This window comes from Carassius carassius, chromosome 23 (genome assembly GCF_963082965.1).
Source record: "Carassius carassius chromosome 23, fCarCar2.1, whole genome shotgun sequence".
Taxonomy (NCBI): Eukaryota; Metazoa; Chordata; class Actinopteri; order Cypriniformes; family Cyprinidae; genus Carassius; species Carassius carassius.
Genome location: NC_081777.1, coordinates 28,735,028 through 28,759,021, shown reverse-complemented (window position 1 = coordinate 28,759,021; position 23,994 = coordinate 28,735,028). Strand labels below are relative to the sequence as shown.

The 23,994-nt window shown below is 37.6% G+C and overlaps 3 protein-coding genes across 5 annotated transcripts; 1 reads left to right on the top strand and 2 right to left on the bottom strand.

The window, feature by feature from the left end:
• Positions 1-4,906: 4,906 nt before the first annotated feature.
• On the top strand, positions 4,907-10,712 carry il12b2 (interleukin 12B 2). Of its 2 annotated transcripts, XM_059506851.1 has the most exons (8): positions 4,915-5,197; positions 5,870-5,951; positions 6,256-6,504; positions 8,098-8,209; positions 8,307-8,470; positions 8,951-9,114; positions 9,460-9,585; positions 10,317-10,712. In XM_059506851.1, the coding sequence occupies exons 2-8, from the start codon at positions 5,870-5,872 to the stop codon at positions 10,443-10,445; spliced, it is 1,026 nt and encodes a 341-aa protein (XP_059362834.1). In that variant the 5' UTR covers positions 4,915-5,197; the 3' UTR covers positions 10,446-10,712. The 2 variants fall into 2 exon arrangements, with proteins under 2 accessions (XP_059362835.1, XP_059362834.1); XM_059506852.1 differs by lacking the exon at positions 10,317-10,712 and having other exon boundaries at positions 4,907-5,197; positions 9,460-9,989.
• Positions 10,713-10,722: 10 nt separating this feature from the next.
• cfap161 (cilia and flagella associated protein 161) lies at positions 10,723-14,527 on the bottom strand. The gene is made up of 7 exons (XM_059506853.1): positions 14,334-14,527; positions 14,153-14,242; positions 12,016-12,254; positions 11,851-11,932; positions 11,607-11,765; positions 11,449-11,522; positions 10,723-10,963 (listed from the first exon to the last, which is right to left on the bottom strand). Exons 1-7 carry the CDS (start codon positions 14,403-14,405, stop codon positions 10,759-10,761), a joined length of 921 nt encoding a protein of 306 aa, XP_059362836.1. The 5' UTR covers positions 14,406-14,527; the 3' UTR covers positions 10,723-10,758.
• A 1,130-nt stretch (positions 14,528-15,657) lies between these two features.
• Positions 15,658-21,244, bottom strand: si:dkey-88e18.8 (major intrinsically disordered Notch2-binding receptor 1). 2 transcript variants are annotated; one of them, XM_059507196.1, is made up of 3 exons: positions 18,669-21,244; positions 18,122-18,325; positions 15,658-17,164 (listed from the first exon to the last, which is right to left on the bottom strand). In XM_059507196.1, the coding sequence occupies exons 1-3, from the start codon at positions 20,658-20,660 to the stop codon at positions 16,982-16,984; spliced, it is 2,379 nt and encodes a 792-aa protein (XP_059363179.1). In that variant the 5' UTR covers positions 20,661-21,244; the 3' UTR covers positions 15,658-16,981. The 2 variants fall into 2 exon arrangements, with proteins under 2 accessions (XP_059363179.1, XP_059363180.1); XM_059507197.1 differs by having other exon boundaries at positions 18,137-18,325.
• Positions 21,245-23,994: the final 2,750 nt, after the last annotated feature.

The window sequence follows — 23,994 nt, the reverse complement described above, 5'->3', positions numbered from 1 at the left end:
TTTCTGAGGGTAGGTCTTCATTAGATACAGGAACTATTTGAGCCATTCATGCCAGACTGGGGAGAGGGGTGTTGTAATAATGTAAAATATGTGAAAAATAATGTGTTTTTCAAACAACCTAGTTTGAGAGCCTGTTCTAGTACACCCTCAAAACAAAACCAAGACATTGTAAAAGAGCATAATATGACCCGTTTAAATGGTAAAATGGTAAATGGACTGCATTTATATAGCGCTTTCAACAGACCACATGGCCATGCAAAGCGCTTTACAATTTGCCTAACATTCTCCCATTCACTCACTCATTCATACACCGGCTGCGGTGTCAGCCATTCAAGGCGCCATCCAGCTCGTCGGGAGCACCTGGGGTTAGGTGTCTTGCTCAAGGACACCTCGACACTTTGTCAGGTGGAGCCGGGGATTGAACCACCAACCTTCCGGTTTGTAGACAACCTACATGAAAACAGAAAGTTGAGTGGAAGGAAAAACTTTTGAAGAAAAAGATGCACAACCAACCGAGAGAACCGCAGCCTTATGAGGATTGTCAAGCAAAATCAATTCAAGAGTGAGTGAACTTCACAAGGAATGGACTGAGGCTGGGGTCAAGGCATCAAGAGCCACCACACACAGAAGTGTCCAGTAATTTGGTTACAGTTGTCATATTCCTCTTGTTAAGACACTCCTGAGGCGTCTTACCTGGGTTAAGGAGAAGAAGAAATGGACTGTTGCCATTGGTCCAAAGTCCTTTTTTCAGATGAGAGCAAGTTTTGTATTTCATTTGGAAATCAAGGTCCTAGAGTCTGAAAGAAAGGGTGGAGAAGCTCATAGCCCAAGTTGCTTGAAGTCCAGTGTTAAGTTTCCACAGTCAGTGATGATTTGGGGTGCAATGTCATCTGCTCGTGTTGGTCCATTGTGTTTTTTGAAAACCAAAGTCACTGCACCTGCTTACCAAAATTTTGGAGCACCTCATGCTTCCTTCTGCTGACCAGCTTCTTGTAGATGCTGATTTCATTTTCCAGCAAGATTTGGCACCTGTCCACACTGCCAAAAGCACCAAATGTTGGTTAAATGACCATGGTGTTGGTGTGCTTGACTGGCCAGCAAACTCACCAGACCTGAACCCGAGAGAGAATCTATGGGCTACTGTCAAGAGGAAAATGAGAAACAAGAAACCAAAAAACACAGATGAGCTGAAGGCCACTGTCAAAGAAACCTGGACTTCCAGACCACCTCAGCAATGCCACAAACTGATCACCTCCATGCCACGCTGAATTGAGGCAGTAATTAAAGCAAAGGAGCCCCTACCAAGTATTGAGTACATGTACAGTAAATGAACATACTTTCCAGAAGGCCAACAATTCACTAATTTGTTTTTTTTATTGGTCTTATGAAGTATTCTAATTTGTTGAGATTTAATTCAAGAGTGAATTGGTGGGTTTTTGTTAAATGTGAGCCAAAATCCCTTACAGAAAGCTCGTGACCGGTCAGCACCCCGAGGCCAAGTATCTGGGGTTCCAGGTGGGCCGCGGCCTGATTAAACCCCAGCAGAAGAAGGTAACAGCCATCCTCTCCGCACCACGTCCCAGCTCCAAGACACAGGTACGGGCTTTCCTGGGGTTGGCAGGGTATTACCGTTGCTTCATACCTAACTTCTCCTCCTTAGCAGCCCCCCTGACAGAATTGACCAGAAAGGGGCAGCCGGAGAAGCCATCCTGGGGCCCTGCAGAGGAGGAGGCATCTTGTCGGATCAAGGCAGCCCTCAAGTCGGAGCTCTCCAGGATTTGGTCAGCTTTCGCAAGTCTGGCAGGGCACACTCCCCACCCACCCCCAATCTCCCTGTTGTACAAGAGGACCAGGACAACGCTTGGGGGGGGGGGGGGGGGGGGGTTGAGTGTGACGCGTGTCCCGATGCCTCATCAGCGTCGCCCTGGAAACGCACGAGGAGCACCTGGAAACCTCATCACCGGGTGATCGGTCACGGCTGCCGACAATCAAGCGGCGGCTACATAAGCCGCCGCCACTGATACACAAGTGAGTGAGCACTCCAGAAGACTGGATGCTAACGCTGTTCTCCGTGTTCCCTTACAGAAAGCTCGTGACCGATCAGCACCCCCACGCACGGACACGTCGCACCCGGGATTCCACCACGACCAGCGCACCAGCACTTCCCACTTCCAACCACTAAAACTCTCTTACCCTAATAAAACCACCCTCCGGGGCCTTACTTTGCACTCCTCGCTGTCGTGTGATTCTTCACCCCGTGACAATATATATATATATATATATATATATATAGACAGAAAGAAAGAACTATAGATAAAATTATATGTATACAGAACAACAGATAAAACAATAGATACATAGAACGAAAAACAGAATTATAGACGGATAGATAGATAGATAGATAGATAGATAGATAGATAGATAGATAGATAGATAAAGGTAACAAGGTGTGAACAGGTACAGCATGTTTATTTGTGACACAAATAAAAGAGTACAGTGAGAATAAATATATAGAGAGTGATAGGTATGATAGAATGACAGAAGGAATGATAGAACTGTAGATTTACGATTTAATTTATTATGATTTCACATACGAGTGAGAATAAATGGGTTAATTTAAATTTTCAATTCAACATAAACAGAGCTATCAAAAAGAGATTATTTTAACTTTTAAACTATAACCCCAATATCGTCAGAGGAAGTGTCGAGAGGTTACAGAGGTAAATGTGTGAACAGGAATGTACAGCATGTTTATTTGTGACCCAAATGAAAGAGCACAACGAGAAGTGACTGGCCTTATTCGGTACTTTCATGTTCATGATATTTAGACAAGGGACAGGCCAATTCTGGCTTTCTAGAAATTAGCAGGGTATTTGACTTTTCAGAATATGTCCTACTCGGCACAGTCCTATTCTAAGTGAAACAGAAACATCAAGTTTAGCATTAATTAGTCAAATAGCAGTTTTCGTAGAAGAAGTACCTACGTGCCCTTTGGTGCTTTCAGGACGTGGGCACATATACAAAGGGGAGAATCACAGTCGAGTTCCTCATAAGATAGCCAAGTCATTTAAAGTTGCGACAAAAAAAGCAACTTTGCACCTTTGGACTGAAAACACTTGCCTGGACAAAATTGCCCAAAATTGAGTTTCAATGTGACTTTCTAATTTTATGAATTAGTGAAACATGTGTGAGTCAGAGGAAAGGGTGTCAAGGCAAAGAAATACTTAATCTCCATCATTATGTGCTCTTGAGGAAAATTAACGGCTTGGCGAGTGAATTTTGATAACACCTAATGACTGATATCTATAGGTGTTGCGTCTCTGAGATAAGGGGGCTGCCAGAATGATGTCAGCCCTTTTCCCTTTAAAAAAAGAAAACTTTTACACATGCCTAGAAGGAATCAGTTTAACATGCACAGGTTCACAAACATGCACACAATGCAATAAAACATCCACATTTTGTCTCCTGAAATACCCAAAACTGCCAGCCGCCTACATCAGACAGTTTCCCCCTGCGTGCAACACAAAAGTGCAGTGTTCAATTCATTTGCAAAGCAAAGCATGAACAGAGGAACTGCTGTACTACACATTTACACTGCCTTGACCACAGATATTTATCAGGTGTCTTATCTCCTTTAACTACATCTACATCAAATTTGGTTTCTGTCACACATTTATTTTAGAGGAAATTCAGACCCAATATTTATATATCTACAATTCAGACAGACTGAGCAAAAAAGAGACTGTTCTGAATTATGTGCATTTTAACAGAGTTGCAGGCAAAGCACAAACTAACTGTTATCTATAAGACAAAAGTGTTAGCACTCTGTATCTGCTTACAGAAACTCGCTGAACTTTACATCTTTCTTTGATGTTTGTGACTCTCTCACTTCCCTATTTCTCTCACTAATAGTCTTTATATTTGCACTTGCGGTTAAAAGTCTGGTCATGTCCTGCTTGACTGATTTCGATCGATGACAGGAAAACAAAATTCTTGCAAGAACAAAATGCAAACACAGTTTCTTCTTCTAAACGATTAAATCTTCTCTCTTGTTCCAGTTTTAATCGAAAACAGCAATAATTATAAAGTTCAGTCTCTGAAATGCATCCCACACATGTTATTTTTCAGTTTCTGATTAGAAAAAAAAAAGTAAAAGATACACCAAGTAACAAGGAGCGGCTAAAACCTGTCCACTCACACAATGTTTATAATCTAATAAAGCTGATAGTGTTGCGTTCTCCTTAAAATCTGCACTTTATTAAAATAAATATCTCAAAGGCAAGTGTTATTGAATATATAACAAATATAAAGTTGTTTTGAAGATACTGTAAATGCTTTGAAAATAAAAGATAACTGAATGATGAAGGGGATTGAATTTGACAGCTGGCAACATAGAGCTATAATTAACATAATGATAAAAAAAACGAATTAAATAGATTTTCTTTATTGTGACAGAATAAGCAAACAATATTGCTTCTTAATGAAAGAAAATTCTTTTTGACACTGCAATATATACTTAATATATAATATTACCAGCATAGTAAATATTATAAGTTTATAGATGTGTTTCCTCATTTTTAAGGGACTTTATGATTCACTTTGTTTTGTTAACCTATAGATATTATAGGCTACTAAAGGGGCATGTGATCATCAGACTGCACTGAAATTGCTTGTAAATTTCACAGTTAATTACAGCGGATACAGCAAATAACACATTCAATAAAAAGTGAAATTTTGATGTAGAAGGACAGAAATGGTATTTACATACATCCAGTTTGGGCTTTAACTACTGCGTCTAAGACACCTGCTCTCAAATAATCTTTATTTACTATTTATTTTAAGTAGAAACAATCGTTAATTTATCCAAAGAGCCTGCTATACTATAATATACTATTCTAAACTATACTATACTACTGTTAAGATCGCGCCATTCTAACTTGTGAAACTGGTCTATAATAAGAGTGATGACCGAGAGCCCCTCTCTTAGTAATTCAGCGTACTTTTAACACGTGTTTATTTTGAGCTCGAGGGGAACTCGTTCTAAGAATCTGCAGACTTTTGCCCAAGGGTTACGTGTTATCGTGTGGTGGGAATGTGGGGTATAAAAGCGCGCACACAGACCCCATGAGAGGACGCGAGCCGCGCGCAATCACACTTCAGATATTTCTGCGCTGAATTTGACGCAACAGCAGCGAAGGTAAGACATGCATTACGATCTAAACATCTACACAACCAACTCCGTTCACTTTATTCCCATCATTAATTTTAATTAGTTTTCATTTTAAGAACAGATGATATATATATATATATATATATATATATATATATATACAGTTTCAAGGGACTATATTAATCTGGTGATGTAGAATATTTTTACTTTTAAAAATAGTAACTTAATTAAGAATATTTAAATGAACTGCAATAACTAACTAAGTTAAAAAGATACAGATGAAAATAAAACGTAGATAATGCCTATCATGCCTTTATACATTTCTTTAAATTGCTATGTTAATACAAATACTGAACATCTAAATGTATAATTTTTTCATTTTTGTTCCTTGGCCATCTAAATGCCCTACTTTAAATACTGGCAATTAATAATTATTGCATATTTTTATGATGACTGGTACTTTTCACAATTAATATAGATACATTTTCAGTATAACATAATGTTCACGCTACAATAATTATTAATGTTCAATGCTACATTATTGATGTTCAACGATACATACATTTCTTTATTAATGTATTAAGCTGCTTATAATCATTTGTATTTAATTTATTTTTTATTTTATTTTTTATTACGTTTGTTCAGAGAAAGTGACTAATAAATCAATTAACATTGCAATTTTTGTGTTTCTGTCTCCAGATGGTTTGGTTGATAAGGTTCACACTTCTCTTCTGTTTGTGCATAATGAATATGTCTGCACTGAACTTTTTCCCTGAGAAATGTGAGTGTAGCCTACTGACCACATCATTATTTAAGCATGAGTACACACACACACACACACACACACTGTTTTTATATCATAGTGGGGAGTCCCCGGCTACTGGGTTTTTACCTAGAAAAGTATTTACTAAACATATAATATAATATAAATATTTATTTATTTTATAAATAATATTGAAGATGTTTACAAAATACGGTAGTTGACTGGTTTTACTTCCATTTCACAGACATTTAGTTTCCACAAACACACACACAGACTAATTCTGGCACCCATGCTGTGTTCTGGATTGTTTCTTTTTATGCAGTTGAAATTGCTGAGAGACACGCATCCATTACCCTGACCTGTAGAACAGATAAAGACGTAATCACATGGAGACGAGAGGACGCAAATACCATAGAGAACATATCGCAATCAGAATTTGAAATCCTCAGTGGGTGGAATTTGACGGTGATTGACCTGCAGGAAGACCTAACAGGGAATTACACCTGCTGGAGTGATTCGGGTCTTGAAGACTACACCTATCTCCTGCTCGACAAGTCTAAAGAAACTACAGGTGGGAACATCTGCCGAACATCATCTATAACATTCCTATCAAGCAATCGCTTTTCATGGTTAGCAATAATTAAATTAAAATTAAATTAAAATCAAATTTATACATTTAGCAGACGCTTAAGCGACTTACAGGCTATCAATTTGTACACATCATGTGTTCCCGGGGAATCGAACCCCCCAATCTTGCGCTTGATAGCGCAGTGCTCTACCAATTGAGCTACAGGAACAACATAATTGATTAATGTTTGCCATACATTCTTAAAAATAAAAGCTGCAAAAAGGGTGAGGGGGATGGAGGGGTTCACAGAAATGCCATAGACAAACAATTTTTGGTTTCCCAAATATTCAGTGAACAGTTTGTAAAAGAACCATTTTTCGTTAACTCCTAAAAATAAAGCGTTTTTTTATTTTTATTTGCAGTGATGCCATAAAATGTTTAGTTCACTGAAGATCCTTTCAGTGAACATTTCCTGAAAGAACCATTTGGGATTAGTTTTAATAATCTAAAGAACTTTTTCACTATGAAGAACCTTCATGGGTGTTAAAAGTTCTTCATGGAACCAAAGTCTAATCTTTGAATGTCCTTCACTAAACCACATATCTTTATGAAGAACAAGGATATTTGTTTTTAAGAGTGAATTATGGGAACATCCTCCTAAAATCCAAAAAAGGGTGTTAATCTTACAAAAATGTGGCATCCTGATATTCATTAACCATGGCCTGAGTTAGCCATCGATATTACATTAATACATCACACATTAAAACATTGTCCACAATGTTTTAAACCGCAAAACCACAGTATTTTACTAATAGCTGAATGAGAGGCTGTGTATATAGAGTTAGGAAGGCATAGCCAAATAAAATGTGTACAATTAAGCAGTAAATGAGTTAATAAAATCCTTCATCTAATTTGACAAAAGTCACTTATTTAACTGTAAACTCACATTCATTACATGCGTGATTCTCCCTAATGGTGTCCTCACAGTATCAGACAGCAGGAAAAAAATATGCTAGATGCAAATAATAAACGCAACTAACCATTTAATCATGCATAACAAAGCTTATCAAACAAGGAGAAAATGTTTTCCACACTCTTAAACATCACAGCGATGGCTTAGAGGAACAGCTTTTGGTTTTTCACAGATCCTTTCAGTGTCTACTTCTTAAAAGAACCACTTAGTGTGAAGAACATATTTAATAATCTAAAATTTTCCATTATAAAGAACCCTTTGTGGAATGGAAAGGTTCCATGGATGTTAAAGGTTCTTCATGGAACCACTGATTTCAGTAAAGAACTTTTATATTGAAGATCTTTTGTTGTTGTCATCAAAGGCTGCATCGAAACAAATTCTATTGTCAGTGTGTAGAATATTGTTTCAGAACCTTTATTTGTAATTTCATACATGTAGATGTGATGATATCAACAGTTTGAAACTAGTTTCCTTAAAAAGTGACTTCATGAAAAAGCTACCTGTTGAGTCACTGGCTGTCTAGGCCACAAAGAGGAAGGCAGTTACTTTCGGTCAGAGAATTCAAGCTTTGTCTGTTTAGTGCCAGGCTCAGCTTTTCAGTGAATTTCTTTCTTCCTTTTCAGCTTTTAATATCAACTGCACAGCCGAGACGTTTTCCTGCATGGAAAAAATCAAATGCACCTGGACCACAAATGATTTTACAGATGAATTTGCTTTCAGACTTCGCAATACAAGGTATCAGAAATATATACACGCCTATAGATTACATTAAGACCAGATACATTATATTTTATCGTTGACTCAACCACGCATGCTTATTGTTTCCATTTAGGGATAATGGTGACTGGGTGTCACAGCCTGTGGATGGGGTATTTTTTCTCCAACATTCCACCAATTCATTCTCTGAAGAGTCCGAGCGGATGCTGATAACAGGGGAGGCGGCTTCCACGTGCTGCTATATGAAAACTGAACAAATGTTCTACCTACGAGACATCAGTGAGTATATGGGTTAAAGGGAATTATGTAATTTACTCATCCTCAAGTTGTTCTAAACCCCATATAAGTTTCTTTCATCTGTTGACCACAAAAGATGATATTTGGAAGAATGTTGGTTGACATTGAGGTTGTGAAACAGTAACCACTGAACCACTGAAAAAAACAAAAACACAATGGAAGTCACTGGCTACCAGTAACTATTTGGCTACCAACATTGTTGAAAATACCTTTTTCTCAGAAGAATGAAACTCATACAGGTTTGGAACAACTTGTCGGTGAGTAAATTATGACTGAATTCTCATTTTTGGGTAATCACTTGGCTCTATTGCTTGACCAAAACAAAGCTCAAATCTACACTTGGATCAGACTATATATAAGTCATTTGATTAGGGACCTCTAGTGGGCCCCGGCTCCCGAGTTGAAAACCACTGGTCTAAAGCATATCATCACTGATTGAACATGTTTTCTCTGATTTCCTAGTTAAGCCAGCGAATCCAAACATTTCAATCTGCACTATAAAAAATGAGGGGAGTGACAATCAAATCGTAGAATTAGAGGTGGAGCCTCCCTCCACCTGGCCGCAGCCCCACAGTTTCTTTCCTCTGAAGCATCAGATCGAGTATGAGATACGACACGACGGGAAGGTATGACATGCTCTTTGCACACACAAACGGTTCACCAAAAAAGGAATGAAAACCACATACCAAACCTGTATGAATTTATTTCTTCCATGGGGAAGTTTATCATAATTTGACTTTAAATGGGGAACATGCTCCGAAGAAATTCCGAAGAAAAAACCCTAGACGTAAAGAAAAAAACACTGAGTCCATGTTTAATAAGACATTTAAGGCCGCTGGGTTTGTGAGGAGAACAGACTGAAATCCAAGTCATTACTCGCTGAAGTCATCATTTTTATTTTAGGATGAACTGTTCCTTTAAGAAAGCTGCTGTAATTAATTCTCTTGTTTCCTGCTTCTGTATCTTCTCAGCTGAAGACTAAAGAATGGGAAGAGGGGTCAAAGTTCAAAGTCCGGGGTTCCATCACAAAACTAAGGGGCCGCTGCAGAGACCTGCTGCTCCTCTCTCAGTGGAGCGAGTGGAGCGAGTGGAAAAACGTAAACTAGAAATTTAAACCTCCCTTTATTTATATCTCCTGTCCCATTTTTCAAACCCTTATTTATTCTTTATTTATGTGTTGATGTGTATGAATAATCATGTCGTTTGTTACATATGTTATGTTCTGATTGTTTGTACCATGTCTGTGTCCTATTAAAAAACCTTAGCTCCTCTGCTCTGTCTCTCAATTCCTTCAGATTAAGCAATTTCACAGTTGTGATTCACTGGCCTTTACTGACAGCAATTACAGTGAAATGCTGATTTTTGTGCAAACATGTCGAAATCACTTGCAATTATGTTGGCAGCATGATTAGAGAGGAGCTTTTTTCTTTTATAATTAACATGCAATTACAATTAATATGTATTGCAGATGTACATTACCGTTTAAAAAGCTTGGGGTCTGTGAGATTTGTTTATTTTTTTAATGTTTTTGAATTATTTATTTGTTTGATCAAAAATATAAGATAAAACCGTAATATTGTGAAATATTGTTACAATTTGAAATAACTATTCTATTTTCATACAGAAATGTATGAATGTTATTTATTCCTGTGGTGGAAAAAATGTCTTTACCTATCAGTGATCAATTTACTGCATCCTTGCTGAGCAAAAGTATTCATTTCATTTATCTCGCTGATCCCAAGCTTTTGTAGTGTATACATGGGAAAGAAGCTCAGATATCTTTGTATGGTTATGACAGAATGCACATGATTTCTTGTTCTCTGTATAGGTGACCGATGGGGAAAAAGGAGGCCGTAGCAAAGGACAAAGAAAGAAAACAAGAAACAAGAAGAAAAATAAAATTAATAAGAAAACAAAGCAAAGAAATAAAAATAAAAAACAACAACATCTGAATTGAGCATATGTTTGAATTTGTAAAAGCATTTGATGCTGATTGAAACATTGTAAACAAAGACTGTGAATGTGTGTATAAACACTAATGCTAAGCTGAGCAGGTTTATGAATCTTTAGTCAACAGAAGGAGGTAGAAGTGAGGACAGAGGGGACGCTGCCTCCTTTTGGGAGCTTTATGGAATTATCTTAACTTTTCGAACAAGACAAATCAACAGATCTATAACAGTGAATTTTTTTAAGAAATAAAATATTGTATTTGCAAAAAAAAAAATGTATTGGTGTGATTTTTATTTCCTTTTATTATCTTTTATCTTTTTTTAACTGCACTCTTTTACTTGCATGTCCTCTTGGTTATCTCTCTGCTCATCTGTTATGTCTGAGTCTTGTTGCGGGTGCATCAGGCTCTGATTTTGATTGGCTGGATGAGCCATGAAAAACAGCCAGTGGTTATTGTCCCGCTCAGCTTTATGAGAGTCCAAGAAGGTGTGAGCAGAGAGTTCATACTCTTTACCAAAAGGAGTCCTAAACACAAACACAAACAAATAATAAAAAAAATGAATAAGCACTAGCAATTATTCTACACAGAATTAACATTAAACTACGCAGACCTCTTCTTTAGCTCAAGCAGGTATTTTTCTATATAAAATATTAGATTTTAAATAAAATATATAAATATATATTAATATATGTAAAGTTCTAAAATTTTATTTCAAATAAAATAAAAATACAGAATACCTAAAACTCTAAATAAAAATATAGACATATTAAATCAATTTGTATGTGCTAATACACAGAAAAATAATATAATACATAATAAAAATATATAATACAAAATGTCCATATATATATATATATATATATATATATATATATATATATATATATTATATATACCTGTATGTTATTCATTAGGAACTGATTAACTGGTTTTGGAGTATTTGTAATATTTAGCTGTTCCCAGCTCACTTTAAATGATTCACTTACTCTTAAAATATGAAATATATTACCATAGGATGTGATTTCCTAGAGCAGCCAGACATTGATTGGTCTTACAGTGGGAAATCAAAACCTTGCTGTTCACCTGCCAAAACAAAGCTCCACATTATTAAGTTACTAAGTAATAACAACAAGTACATCTGAAAAAGATTTAGATGAAAGTGTGAACCTGAACAGGGTATCCTTCATTTTCAAGCCTTTCTTGGGGGTCAAAGTAAATCACCTTCCACCAGCACAGGAAATCAAACTCCTCTACTAGGCTCAGCTCCTGTAGTCGAGACTTCTTAGCACACTTCAGAAATGTTTTGTGATCACTGGCGAGGAATAGCTAGGAGGAATCCAACAGACTGCATGCTGAGACATGGGAACTCAGTAATTACATAAAACTGTATACATGCCGTTTGCTGGTTTACCTCTCCAGCAAAGCCTGCGGTCGTTCTCAGGGCAAAGCTTTGATCATATCTGAGCACCTCTTCATCTGAGGTCCCATCAACACTGAATCACAGACCACAGATGATAAAACAGATCAGCCACTGTGTGTGTGCAATTGAGCGAGTTTGAAAGTGCATGTGCAATACCTTGTAATGATAAATGCGTTTCTAACACAAGGGGTCATGCTGTGGGCTCCACCTACTTGGAGGGGCCCGAGAAGGTGGGGGACTGAATTTGTGTTAGACTGTGATGTGATATTACTGCTGTCGGCAATGATGCTCAGGACACAGGAGCCACGCTGCACATGCTCTCCACCTCCAGAGTTCACCAGCATGACCATGTCTCCGAAGTGCAAAAAGCCATCCTGCGACACCGATAGACTCACCTAAACAAAAAAACTAAATCAGTCTCACATGCAGCAAACTCAAAAACATTTTTGAGCACCACAGCACTACATAAGCTGTAAATAAATCAACATACATTTTCAAATCCCAAAATTAATTTGTAAAGATTTTTTTTTAAATCGATCATTGATCATTATGGCTCAATAATAATGAGGCTTATGATATGAGAATACACTACAAAAAATTGAGTGAATTTGAGCAGTTTAAGTGGGTGTTATATAAGAAGTAATAAAAGTGCCTCTCACAGGTCATTTTGACCCGGCCATAGGAATGAATGGAATGAATGGAGAAAAAAAAGCATTTCTTTTATTTATTTGATTTTTTTTACTACACAAAATCTGAAACAATCCAGAAAAGATTCATACACATACGAAAGGCTGACACTGATGAATGTCCCCAATGCACAAAAAACCCACATACCCACACACACAGACACACACACTCCCACTGAAACACGTAATTGCATGTATAATGTTTCCCTTGGGAAATGACTGTCATTTTTATTTTGGGGGGGATTTTTAAATGTATTTTTATATTATATTTATTACATATGTCTGGATTAAATTCAGTATGAATTAAAAAAAATTTTTTTTACAATGTTTTGATATGTATCTGAAAGCTTAATGAAAAAAACTTAATGAAGCCTCATGTTGGTGTCGTTTTAAAGGGGTCATATGACGTTGCTAAAAAAGAACATTATTTTGTGTATTTGTTGTAATGAATTGTTTATGCGGTTTATACACATTATTTTCCACATACTGTCCATTATTGTTTCTCCTCTATGCCCCGCCTTTCTGAAACGCGTCGATTTTTACAACGCACATCGTTCTGAAAAGTGAGGTGTACTCTGATTGGCCAGCTATCCAATGCATTGTGATTGGCCGAATACCTAAAGTGTGTGACAGAAATGCTACGCCCCTTAAAATACTGTGATGCCGTCTCGCGGCACAATGAGACAAGACCAATAAAGCCCATTACAAATGAGGCATTTGTTGCATCCACTGGGGACATATTTACTTATTATAATGACTTTTTATGCGTACGTTGCTTCGCGCCCCATAAACATAAAACCATGTCTGCATTTGTGATCTGAGAAACAACAAACAACTAGCACTGCCCTAAACTGCTTTGAAAAAGTATGAATCACCAGCAGCATATCCTTTAAATATGAAAACGTACTTACAGGCTGTGAGTCAGCATTATTTCTCAGAACAACGGCATTGTATGCTACTCTCCCAGAAAACAGTACTTGTTCTCTGTAAAATGCGCTGCACACTTCTGAATATTTGGGTTGAACTGTTCTGGAACAGTGTTGTAAATAAAATTTAACCACTGATTTCTAGTTGTGTCCTCTTTTGGAAGGACAAACAAACTAGTTTCGCTTTCACAACGAAACACACAGCGCCTCCACAACATGACGGCAGCGGCAGCAATACTACAGCAAGAATAAAAGTTACAGCTTGTAACACTCCGAAGAGAAAGGAATACTTGAAATCGCAGCATATGACCCCTTTAAAGATTTCACTTGTTTGGCTCATTCAAGAATCTCCATAGGATACTCTATTGACTGTAATCATAAATTGCTATTTTATGTCATATTTCCCCCTCCAGATGGCATCAGAGACACTCAGTGACCTAGGTACTGATGGACCATCATGTTTAAAGTATAAATATGCAGAAATTGTGTCTTTCTTTGTCTTGTATTTTTTTTTCTTTTTTTTTTTTGGAAAAAAATGTACAAAAAAATGCTAATTTTCATAAAAATATCCAGAATTTAATGTGAATAAAATAAAAAATTACAAAAAAACCCTACATAAATTATATATATTTATATATATATATATATATATATGGACCAATATAAGCTTTCTGGACTTACTGGTTTCAGGATGTTTTGTCTCAGATCTCCTTCTTTCTGAACAGTGAGTTCTCCTCTGTCTTTTTGTAGGATGAAGTTCTGGAGAGTTTCCTGCAGATACACTGTTAATTACTCACTTGTTCTCTTGCTTCTCTGTCTGGACTTCACAGCAACAAACATGAGATGTGCTAAAACAACAAACCTCTTCTAAAGTTACGTCTTCTTTCCAGTTGCCCACACGGACGCGCGGATTATAGGTCCGGACATGAGCCATTTCACAGCCGCCGTAAAACCAGGCAAACAGATAATTGGGAAAAATATAATGTATAACGCAAAAGGAAACTAAACGCGCCTACTGCAGCCTGCAGGCAAGATGTGTTACTATGGATACGTAACAACACTGGTGTGCTACCAAGCTTGCGTGTGTGACGTCTCCAAGGTAACAAGTTCGTCTTTTTGCCGCCAGTTTGATTTTTTTACAATCATTTTAAAAATGATTTTAAAATTAACTTTTTATTTTCCTGGAAAAAAAATAGTCTTAAAACTCTTAAATGAATTTTAAATTAACATTTAATTAGGCTATATATTACGTTGATTTGAACCCTTTAATTTGTTGTAATTGTATTTTAAATGCAGTAAATTAAAATAATACTTTTAATCATTTTAACTACAAATTAATTATTTTAAATACATATTTTTAGTAATACCTCCCATTTTTAATGTAACATTTAATCTCCATTTAAAAATACAATACTGGCGTCCAGCAGTAATACATCAACTAATTTGTCTTCATATTAATTTACTAATTGTAATTTATTAAGGTTACTAAGAGTTGACTGGCTTATAAAACAATCTCAGTGTTCACTGTTATTCCCAGGGTATATGGCATTGAGGCGCTTATCTTCAATAAAAACAACTGGAAATGTATAGACATAATAGGCTGAAATTATAGAAATTTCTTGATTAAATAAACACATCAGTCAAACACACACAAATTAGCATTAATTAAATGAGAAATGATCATTCAACATCATTCAACAATCATCATTCAATAAGTCTCTTCATATTCATATCATATATAATTTTCTAATTAAATTAGCTCACTCTTCAAAGTTTCATTGTTTCAAGTTTCACGATCTCTATAATGAATTTTACAGCATTATCAAATATAAAACCAAATCATTTTAACAGTCCTTTATGTATGCAGAGAGAAAAGGGCAGTGGAGATTTTAGATCAAGTACATTAGAAGGAAGCCTCATGTGAGCTTGAGAGATATGTGTGTAAGTGCAGTTAAGTGCTTTCACATCAATAACGGAACTGATGGATCATAAATAGATAATACACGTTTACGAGAGCTCTGAAATATTAAAACTGCATTGGGAAAAGCAACAAGCAGTTTGCAAAAGCATTTAAGATATTATTAAAGAAAACCTCTCACTCCAACCACTGTCATGATCCACCTGCTTCCTATGCAACTTCCTGCTTGTTTAACTGGTGGAAAAAAATGACACACAAGACACAGTACCATTGAATAACCAAAACCAGCTTTATGAAAAGACAAAGGTGCCCTGAAAAAGGAAAAATCCCAATCCAGAAACGTATGAGTTCATACAATCATGGAATGAAAAAAATGAATGATTCTGAAGAGAAATGCAGACTATTTCTACAAGAAGAACAAAAGATATCAATCAAAATCATGTAAAAGTCAAACCTTTTCCCACATAGGCTCCTTAAAATAGGACATCTCATTCAATTGTCATTACATTACAGTATTCAGCTGTTGAAAGCATTGTCAAGGCTTATTATGCATTTGCTAAGTTGGTCTGAGCGGCTGTCAGCACTTTGCTTGTTTTTGTAGGTGATTGCTTACCGGCCTGTGATACCAAATCTGATCATTTAGAAAAGTGATTGATTGAGGTATCATTCCCTCTCTAGTGTGTAGCGCAAGATGAATTACAATAGCGATCTCAGATCAAACTGCATGATAAAATCCCATCAGTTCCAATGGGAAACCCTTTTACCTGAGCAAATCACTCATTAATCAGCTGCAGCAGACAGAAGTAGGACTCAGTAAGCTCCAGGCTCAATAAAAGAGGACAAACGCTCCTTCCTCTCGGCCTCTCCCCTCCCTCCCTCACTCAGTCCCATCACAGCCCATTAAAACTTTAGTGTGCTTTTGTTCAGCAAATTGAAAATGTGTGCCGGTATTGATCCACCATCATGCATCCATTCTGGATCTCTGGAGGCTTGTTTTCCTTTTCTTTTAAGCTTTCGTGAGGCAGGATGTTATGTTTTGTAGCACTATTTTGGTAGTGATCGAGTTCACCACAAATTCAGGTTAGTAGTGAAAAATATGGATCAAACGAAAACAAGTACGGGGACATTTAGCAGATCTAAAGGGCAGTTGCATGTAAATTTGCAACTAATAATGGATTTTCCAAACATTTAAATGGAATGCAAGAATGTGCAAAGCATGTGCCGCTGTGCGAGCAAGTGGCTGCCGTCTCAGGTTTCAGCAGAATTACATTAGACTAATGGGAACTCCCCAATGTCCGTCAACAAAGAGGGCATACCGGAACGTCCACGAGCCATGAAGTGCAGAATAAGCGTTTAACTGAAAACCTGCTTAAATTCAAACAACACTAAAGGTAGGGAAACTCCAAAAAGACCCAGGTTTCAGGAAATGCAGTCTATTTTGCATAGGTTTTACACTGGGACAGTCTGCTATGCTTCTTGAATTAGGTTTATGAAGAATTCATGCGTTCATTAAAATCTAGATAACCTTATCTAATAAACACGTACTGTACCATTCAATGTAGCCTCAGGCGTGTCATGTGACTGTATGTACATTACACAGTGCTGACTGGAATGACGATGATGAGGATGAGGATGATGGTGGCAGTGATGCTGAGGGCAGCGATGCGGTATGCTTGGCTCCTGTTACAACGGATGTACGAATGTGAACGCCGCAGGAGCGTGTCGGAGGCCGGCGTGTAAATTTCATCCGTCCAGAACTCCGAAGACTCAGGGGCCTGCAAAATGAATATAAAAAATAGTTGAGTACTGTAAGTGCCGGTTTATCTGCATTAATATACACTTTGCACAGTTTCATCATCTGTTTTCTTTCATGTTCTGTTAAGAATGATTTAATGATTAGGTTCCCAAAGAGCCCAATGATGTTTATGTAAAAACAATAATGATCATTTTAAAAATAACCATTATTATTCCAGATTAAAAAAATAGTTCACCCAAACATGAAAATTGGCTGAAAATGTACACCTTCAGCCAATCCAAGATTAGAGTATGTTTCTTCATCAGAACAGATTTGGAGAAATGTAGCATTGAACCACTTGTTCACTAATGGATCCTCTGCATTGAATGGGTGCCGTCAGAATGAGAGTCCAAACAGCTGATAAAACATCGTAATAATCCACACCACTCCAGTCCATCTGATAACATCTTTTAAAGTCAACTGTTGCTTCTAATCAACTCCCCAACCCCCCCCCCCCCCCAAAAAAAAAACATACCATATTGTCCTCTTACACCAAAATCCACCAACATATAGTTTTTAGAATGGTTTACTCTTGTAATTGGTGCTTAATCTGTGCATATTTCGCTCCTGATTCAGACAAACTTTTTCTCTTGAAGAAGCTTTATTATGGATAGAGGACTCTATTTGAACGTAATAACGTCTTGAATGATTTGATTACTAAATGTCATGTGGATTACTTTTGTGGATTTTTATAATGTTTTTATTAGGCTCTTGATCAGGTGAACTGTTACTTTAACACAGATTTATAAAACATGTTATAGAAACCTCATCAAAACCTAAGTACTTTAGAAAACTATATTGCCATTCAATATATATATATATATTTTCTAGTTTAGCTCAGTTTGTCCCCAGCAAGAATACACTGTAGAAAAATATAGATTCATGAACTGAAAATGTTTTCACTCAAATGAAAACATTACACAAATGAAAACATTACATTTGGAGGTGTCACCTGAAGATCCAGCGGTGTTAAGTCTGATTGGCTCCAGGTCACTTTGGGGCGTTCAGCCACATGCTGGGTAATGCTATGGACAGATGTGCGGCGTGGTGCATTGTGGGTCTCAGGTGGCATAAGGTGAAAGCCCATCACTTCCTGCACTACAGAGCCCTCTCTTTTATGTACTCCACCTAAATGATCTAACTGAGAAGCCAGACAAGGTTTATTTTATCTGTACATATACATAAGGTCCAAATGAGACTACTAGTAAAAATGCATGTATGTTCTAATTCTGAATACTACATTAATGCAATATTATTATTTTATTACATCAAAACCCTTCCTAGGTGTATAAAATGATGGATGCCATGAATCATTCATATATATATATATATATATATATATATATATATATATATATATATATATATATATATATATATATATATATATATATATATATATATATATATATATATATATATATATATATATATATATATATATATATATATATATATATATATATATTATCCTGTTACCTTACCTTAACAGACTGTATGTGTGGCTCCTTGCTGAAGCTGATGCTCCACTCTCTGGGGGCTTCTGATCCGCTGCTCTCTGTGTGGCTCCTGGAGGTCCTGCGCACAAACAGCCGTCTACGTTTCGCTGCAGCCTCGTTGACGCCCTCTGCTACTAAATTGGTCCTCGGGGAGCCCTGCTGTTGCTGCAGGCTAGGCCTTGGTGTGAGCTGTGGCTGTATGTGCATTTGATGCATGTGTGGGCATGCAACCTGCTCCCGCTCTTCCAGACGGTTCAGCGTGGAGAGCACAAGGCCCAGCTGCTCACGTAGCTCTGCGATCGGCTCTAGCTGCTGCTCCAGCTCCGTGACTCGTTGGAGCAGGCGCCCCACGCCCCATCTAACGCCCTCCTCTGGTGCCTCCAAGGAGTGAAACAACCTCCTTAACTTTCCCAAACGTTCACGCCTCTCTGGAAGCCCAGCTCCGCCCCCTTCCTGGGCCCCGCCTCCTTCCCCTGGCAGCACTGCCATGGAGCCACACATGCTAATGTCGTCTAGGAAACGGAATATGGCGCTGATGTCATCCTCGCCGATGTCAGGGTTGTCGATGGAGAGTTTATCGGCAAGCATGAGGCTTCGTAAAGCGCGCCGATCTGCAGGCTCCGTTTGGGTGCCTATGCTAACCATGCCCTCAATGCTCGGTGACCAATCATACCATGCGTCTAAACTCATGCCGCTCAGCCGCTTGAAGGTATCCCGCACAGAATTGACGATGCGAGGATCAAAACCTGGAACGTCAAAGCTTGATCCGTCGAAGCTAAGTTTAACAGATCCTGGTTTTCGTAATCCAGACTTCTCTAAGACAGACCGCTCTGATCTGGGTTTCTGCAACCTCGTCATTTCCTGCTCAAGGCTTTCGTCCGCCGTCCTGCTGTCGATGTCCAAGCTGTGGCTTTTGATTTGAAGAGCAGGGGTTTGGTGCTTTTGGCTGGAGACCGAAGGGCCGAAGTAGGTGGATGTCTGGAGCTCGTCCAAACTCTCGTGCTTCGCCTGACGCCACTGAGTCTGAGGGTCGTAGGGGTTTGCTGCATCATCATAGGATTGAGTGTCGGCCACGTGTGCATCCAGTTCAGGTACCTTCAAATGAGTGTACGAATAGTCTTGCGCATGTGACACTGGGTTGTAGTAGTCGTTTGAGTATGCTGTGGCATCTGGATAGGGGTTCTTTTGGGAAGCGTATATCAGGTCCTCACTATCTGATCTTGGTCCATCTGGGCTTTGGCCCTGGGTCCATTGGCCGTCACTTTCCACGGATATGAGTGGAATTTTGTGGAGCCCTTTTTTAAAGGCACTCCTCTTCTGGGAGCTCGAATGAGTGACGCGGGTTTCCTGATTGGTCGCCGGTGGCTTGCCAGCCTCCTGATCGTCCACCTCAATGGAAACGTCCCCAGAATGTGCGTTCTGCATGCTGTCCCAGTTGTGCATGTGTGAGTGGTGCTGAGCGACCAACGCGGAGGTGATCTGAGCATGTGAAGCCTCTGTGTTATGTCTGAACGCTTCACAAGGCAGGTTCTCATATTTACAGTCCTCAGAGGCGGTGCCTCCTCCTGTGACGGGTAAGACGGCCGGCCAGTCGTAACGCACAAATCCCTTCCCACAGACCTGACAGGGCGTCAAAGTCTGAAGGTTCTGAGTGTATGTAGGAGCCATGCGGGTGTGCATGAGGAGGTTGAACAGGGAGACGACATCAGCGGCCGCCGAAAGCCGGTTGCTGCAGGGTGGGTGAAGTCGCTCTCGGAAAAGGGTGGCAGGGAAGCAGGGGTCTCTACAGGCAGTGGAGTATAAGAGACTCCGTAAATCTAAAAGCGGCTGCAGGCTGAAGTGTCCACTCAGATAGACACAAATATCTGCGTACGTTACGCTCCCACGGCATGCACCTAAGACCTCCAAGATTTCCAACAATACAAGGGGGTCTTCAGGGTTTTCAGCCATTTGCACCAGATTTGAGCTTGTACTCATGTACACTACAGAAATTCAAGCGTACTGTCCTTTGCTTTCCCCTTTTCCTCAAAGGCACATGCAGCTCTGCAAAGGAGAGCACAGCTGTAAAATCAGGTCAGCCAGAGAAGGATTTCCACAAAAATTTAATTACATATAAATCCTATGCAAGTTAAAACAGTCCAACAAAGAAAAGTGAAATAAAAAATCAAGCGGTTACCTCTTGCCACTGGGATATGATGCTGAGAACAAACCTATTCATTGCTGACCTTATTCAAAGCCTTAATATAGCCACAGATCAGAGCATTTGAAAAGAGCAGAAACCATTAGTGATGGTGTGAAATCATCCATCTCCGGTGATCAGGGTCCCACCTGAAAGACACTGGTAGGTAAAGCAGCAGTCAGTGGTCAGGCGGCGGTCAATCCTACGGTTAGTGCAAAAATGCAGGTCATTTGGGGTCTCAAGGGATGCCATGAATCCCGGTTCTCATCCCTCACGAGCTGATCAAAACCCCCCACACTTGAGAAACAGAATGGATAGTTTCTATCTGCTTCTACTCCATGACAGGAGTTTTGCATCCTCTAGTTGGTGTGTTTGCACACGGAGCTGCTGTGGTGAAAGTCACGCATGCTTTAATGACTGTTCTAATGCAGGACAATAAACATAATACTGAAGAAATTTATTATAATGAACAGAGAAATGCATAGTAAAACTCAATTGTAACCCCTATAAATTTATTAAACAATATTACAATAAAATGTGATACATTTGAACAAAAACATATACATTTTTTTTTATAAAAATATATATTTTAATATGTATATATTATACATTAGTTAATAAAAGAAAATTAATTATTCAATAAATGTAAAATAAATAAATAAAATTATAAGTAACAACATGCAAAATGTACTAAGTAATGTATCCATACTTTTATTTATTTATACATTTCTCTGCATTTAATTACTTTTTTTTATTGGTCAAGTCATTTAATAGTTAATATAAAAATATACCTGCATTTAATTGCTTTGATATATCTATTTATATATTTGTTTATTAAATAATGTTAAAATGCAAACCAGTGACTTACATATTAAATCATTTAAAAAAGTCAATAATATACTGTTTATTGAAGAGTAATGTATTTTTATGCACAAGCCTCAATTAAAAATATGCATTTAAAATATTGAGACAAGATTTAATAGATTGATATATTTTTTTATAGATTTAAATACTTTTAAGCATATGACATTTCATTACCACTTTACAATAAGGTTCATCAGTTAACATTAGTTAACTACGTTAGCTAACATGTTAGAATGATCAAAACTTCTACAGCATTTATTAATCTTAGTTCATTTCAGCATTTACTAATGCATTATTAAAATCATAAGTTGTGTTTGTTAACATAAGTAATGCACTGTGAACTAACCTGAACAAACGATGAACAACTGTTTTTTTATAAACATGAACGAAGATAAATAAATAGTGTAATAAATGTATTGTTCATTGTTCGTTCATGTTAGTTAATACATTTACTACTGTTAACAAATGACACCTTAATGTAAAGAGAAACACACATTTCTTGAGTAAAATCTTTAGAAATAACATTAAAATGGAAGCCCACCTGTACCATCTGATTTGTCTTGATGCACACACTGTCTTAATTTGCATCCAAACAAAAGTGAAGTCAAACAGCTCCAGCATCTGCTCAGTATTGTACTGAAGGGGACGATGAGAGGTTTACAGACTGTAACACACTTCCTCTCTCTGTGTTTTAGTATAGCCTACAGCTACATTAAAGTGATCAAACCTTTTAGAAGTGTAATGGAGCTCGTTCACTTCAGACGTCAGCCAGTCTGTATTTCTATTAAGACTCATCAGGAACTCAGAGTTCTTTCTCGGTCTCTAATTGATGAACATCTGAAATACATTAGTTGTTGAGTTATGAAGTTTGTTTGTTTAGTTGCCTCTGATTCAAAATAGTTAATCATAAAGACCACCAGGGGGCAACAAAGTTCATGTTATATCAAGTTGCATGTGAATATGAAAAAATATTTGAGGGGGAACTAAGCAAAACCACAAATGTCACATCGCAATAATAATAATAATAATAATAATAATAATAATAATATATATATATATATATATAAACATATTTAATCTAATTGCCAAAGCAATATTTCATTTAGTTTAACTTGATGGACTAAAACTGAAAATAAATAAATAAATAAAAATTACTGAAATATAAAAAACAAATACAAATATTATAAAAAATGTAAAATGTCTATTATAGGACTAACTATAATAGTGTCTAACTGATACTCAACAACACTAGATAACATCTTATACAACAACAGCCACTTGGTTTATGATTATATACAGTACAGACCAAAAGTTTGGACACACCTTCTCATTCAAAGAGTTTTCTTTATTTTCATGACTATGAAAATTGTAGAGTCACACTGAAGGCATCAAAACTATGAATCAACACATGTGGAATTATATATGGAATTATATACATAACAAAAAAGTGTGAAACAACTGAAAATATGTCATATTGTAGGTTCTTCAAAGTAGCCCCCTTTTGCTTTGATTACTGCTTTGCACACTCTTGGCATTCTCTTGATGAGCTTCAAGAGGTAGTCACCTGAAATGGTCTTCCAACAGTCTTGAAGGAGTTCCCCGAGAGATGCTTAGCACTTGTTGGCCCTTTTGCCTTCAGTCTGCGGTCCAGCTCACCCCTAAACCATCTCGACTGGGTTCAGGTCCGGTGACTGTGGAGGCCAGGTCATCTGGCGCAGCACCCCATCACTCTCCTTCTTGGTCAAATAGCCCTTGATGCCTTTTTAGCCCTTGAAAAGTTTTTTTTTTTGAGAGAGATTTTAATAAAATCACAGTAAAGGAAATGCTTTGATGGATGTGTGCTTTAATATGAACTCTCTGTTCTCTTCGTTGCTGGATCTGTTTGGGTTTGTTAGTGAGTCATACTGTCACGTCTTACGCAGATAAACATTTTTTCACAATGTGTCAGTGTTGTGTTTGAGAAACAGAGATCACATAAAACCTAAGGCAAGGGACAAATACTTCCAGTGTACAGATTTTGTTCCAGTTGCCATATTTTGTCCTAACTGAGACCAAGTAAAGTAAACAGGAAGAAGAACGGAAAGAGAAAATGATACAAACAAGATTAAGGAAACTGAGAGGTTGTAAACGGTCACATAATGGAGCCACGCTGTGATAATGGGAAACTGATGATGTTTTGGACATTAAGCACTTTCACAATGACTCTTATCGGCCTTTTATGAAGGCTGTTAAAACAAATCCATGCAAACACACTTCATCCTGGACACA

What these genes read in the sequence shown, in the direction of transcription:
- il12b2 (XM_059506851.1), top strand. Translation starts at nt 5,870, where the DNA reads ATGGTTTGGTTGATAAGGTTCACACTTCTCTTCTGTTTGTGCATAATG. An exon ending in GAACTTTTTCCCTGAGAAAT is followed by an intron (nt 5,952 to 6,255) that starts GTGAGTGTAGCC and finishes CTTTTTATGCAG; the next exon opens with TTGAAATTGCTGAGAGACAC. An exon ending in AGTGGAGCGAGTGGAAAAAC is followed by an intron (nt 9,586 to 10,316) that starts GTAAACTAGAAA and finishes TTCTCTGTATAG; the next exon opens with GTGACCGATGGGGAAAAAGG.
- cfap161 (XM_059506853.1), bottom strand. Translation starts at nt 14,405, where the DNA reads ATGGCTCATGTCCGGACCTATAATCCGCGCGTCCGTGTGGGCAACTGG. An exon ending in AAGACGTAACTTTAGAAGAG is followed by an intron (nt 14,243 to 14,333) that starts GTTTGTTGTTTT and finishes GTGTATCTGCAG; the next exon opens with GAAACTCTCCAGAACTTCAT. An exon ending in CTAGGAAATCACATCCTATG is followed by an intron (nt 10,964 to 11,448) that starts GTAATATATTTC and finishes GTTTGTGTTTAG; the next exon opens with GACTCCTTTTGGTAAAGAGT.
- si:dkey-88e18.8 (XM_059507196.1), bottom strand. Translation starts at nt 20,660, where the DNA reads ATGAGTACAAGCTCAAATCTGGTGCAAATGGCTGAAAACCCTGAAGAC. An exon ending in CACACATACAGTCTGTTAAG is followed by an intron (nt 18,326 to 18,668) that starts GTAAGGTAACAG and finishes CTGGCTTCTCAG; the next exon opens with TTAGATCATTTAGGTGGAGT. An exon ending in TTCAGGTGACACCTCCAAAT is followed by an intron (nt 17,165 to 18,121) that starts GTAATGTTTTCA and finishes TTCATTTTGCAG; the next exon opens with GCCCCTGAGTCTTCGGAGTT.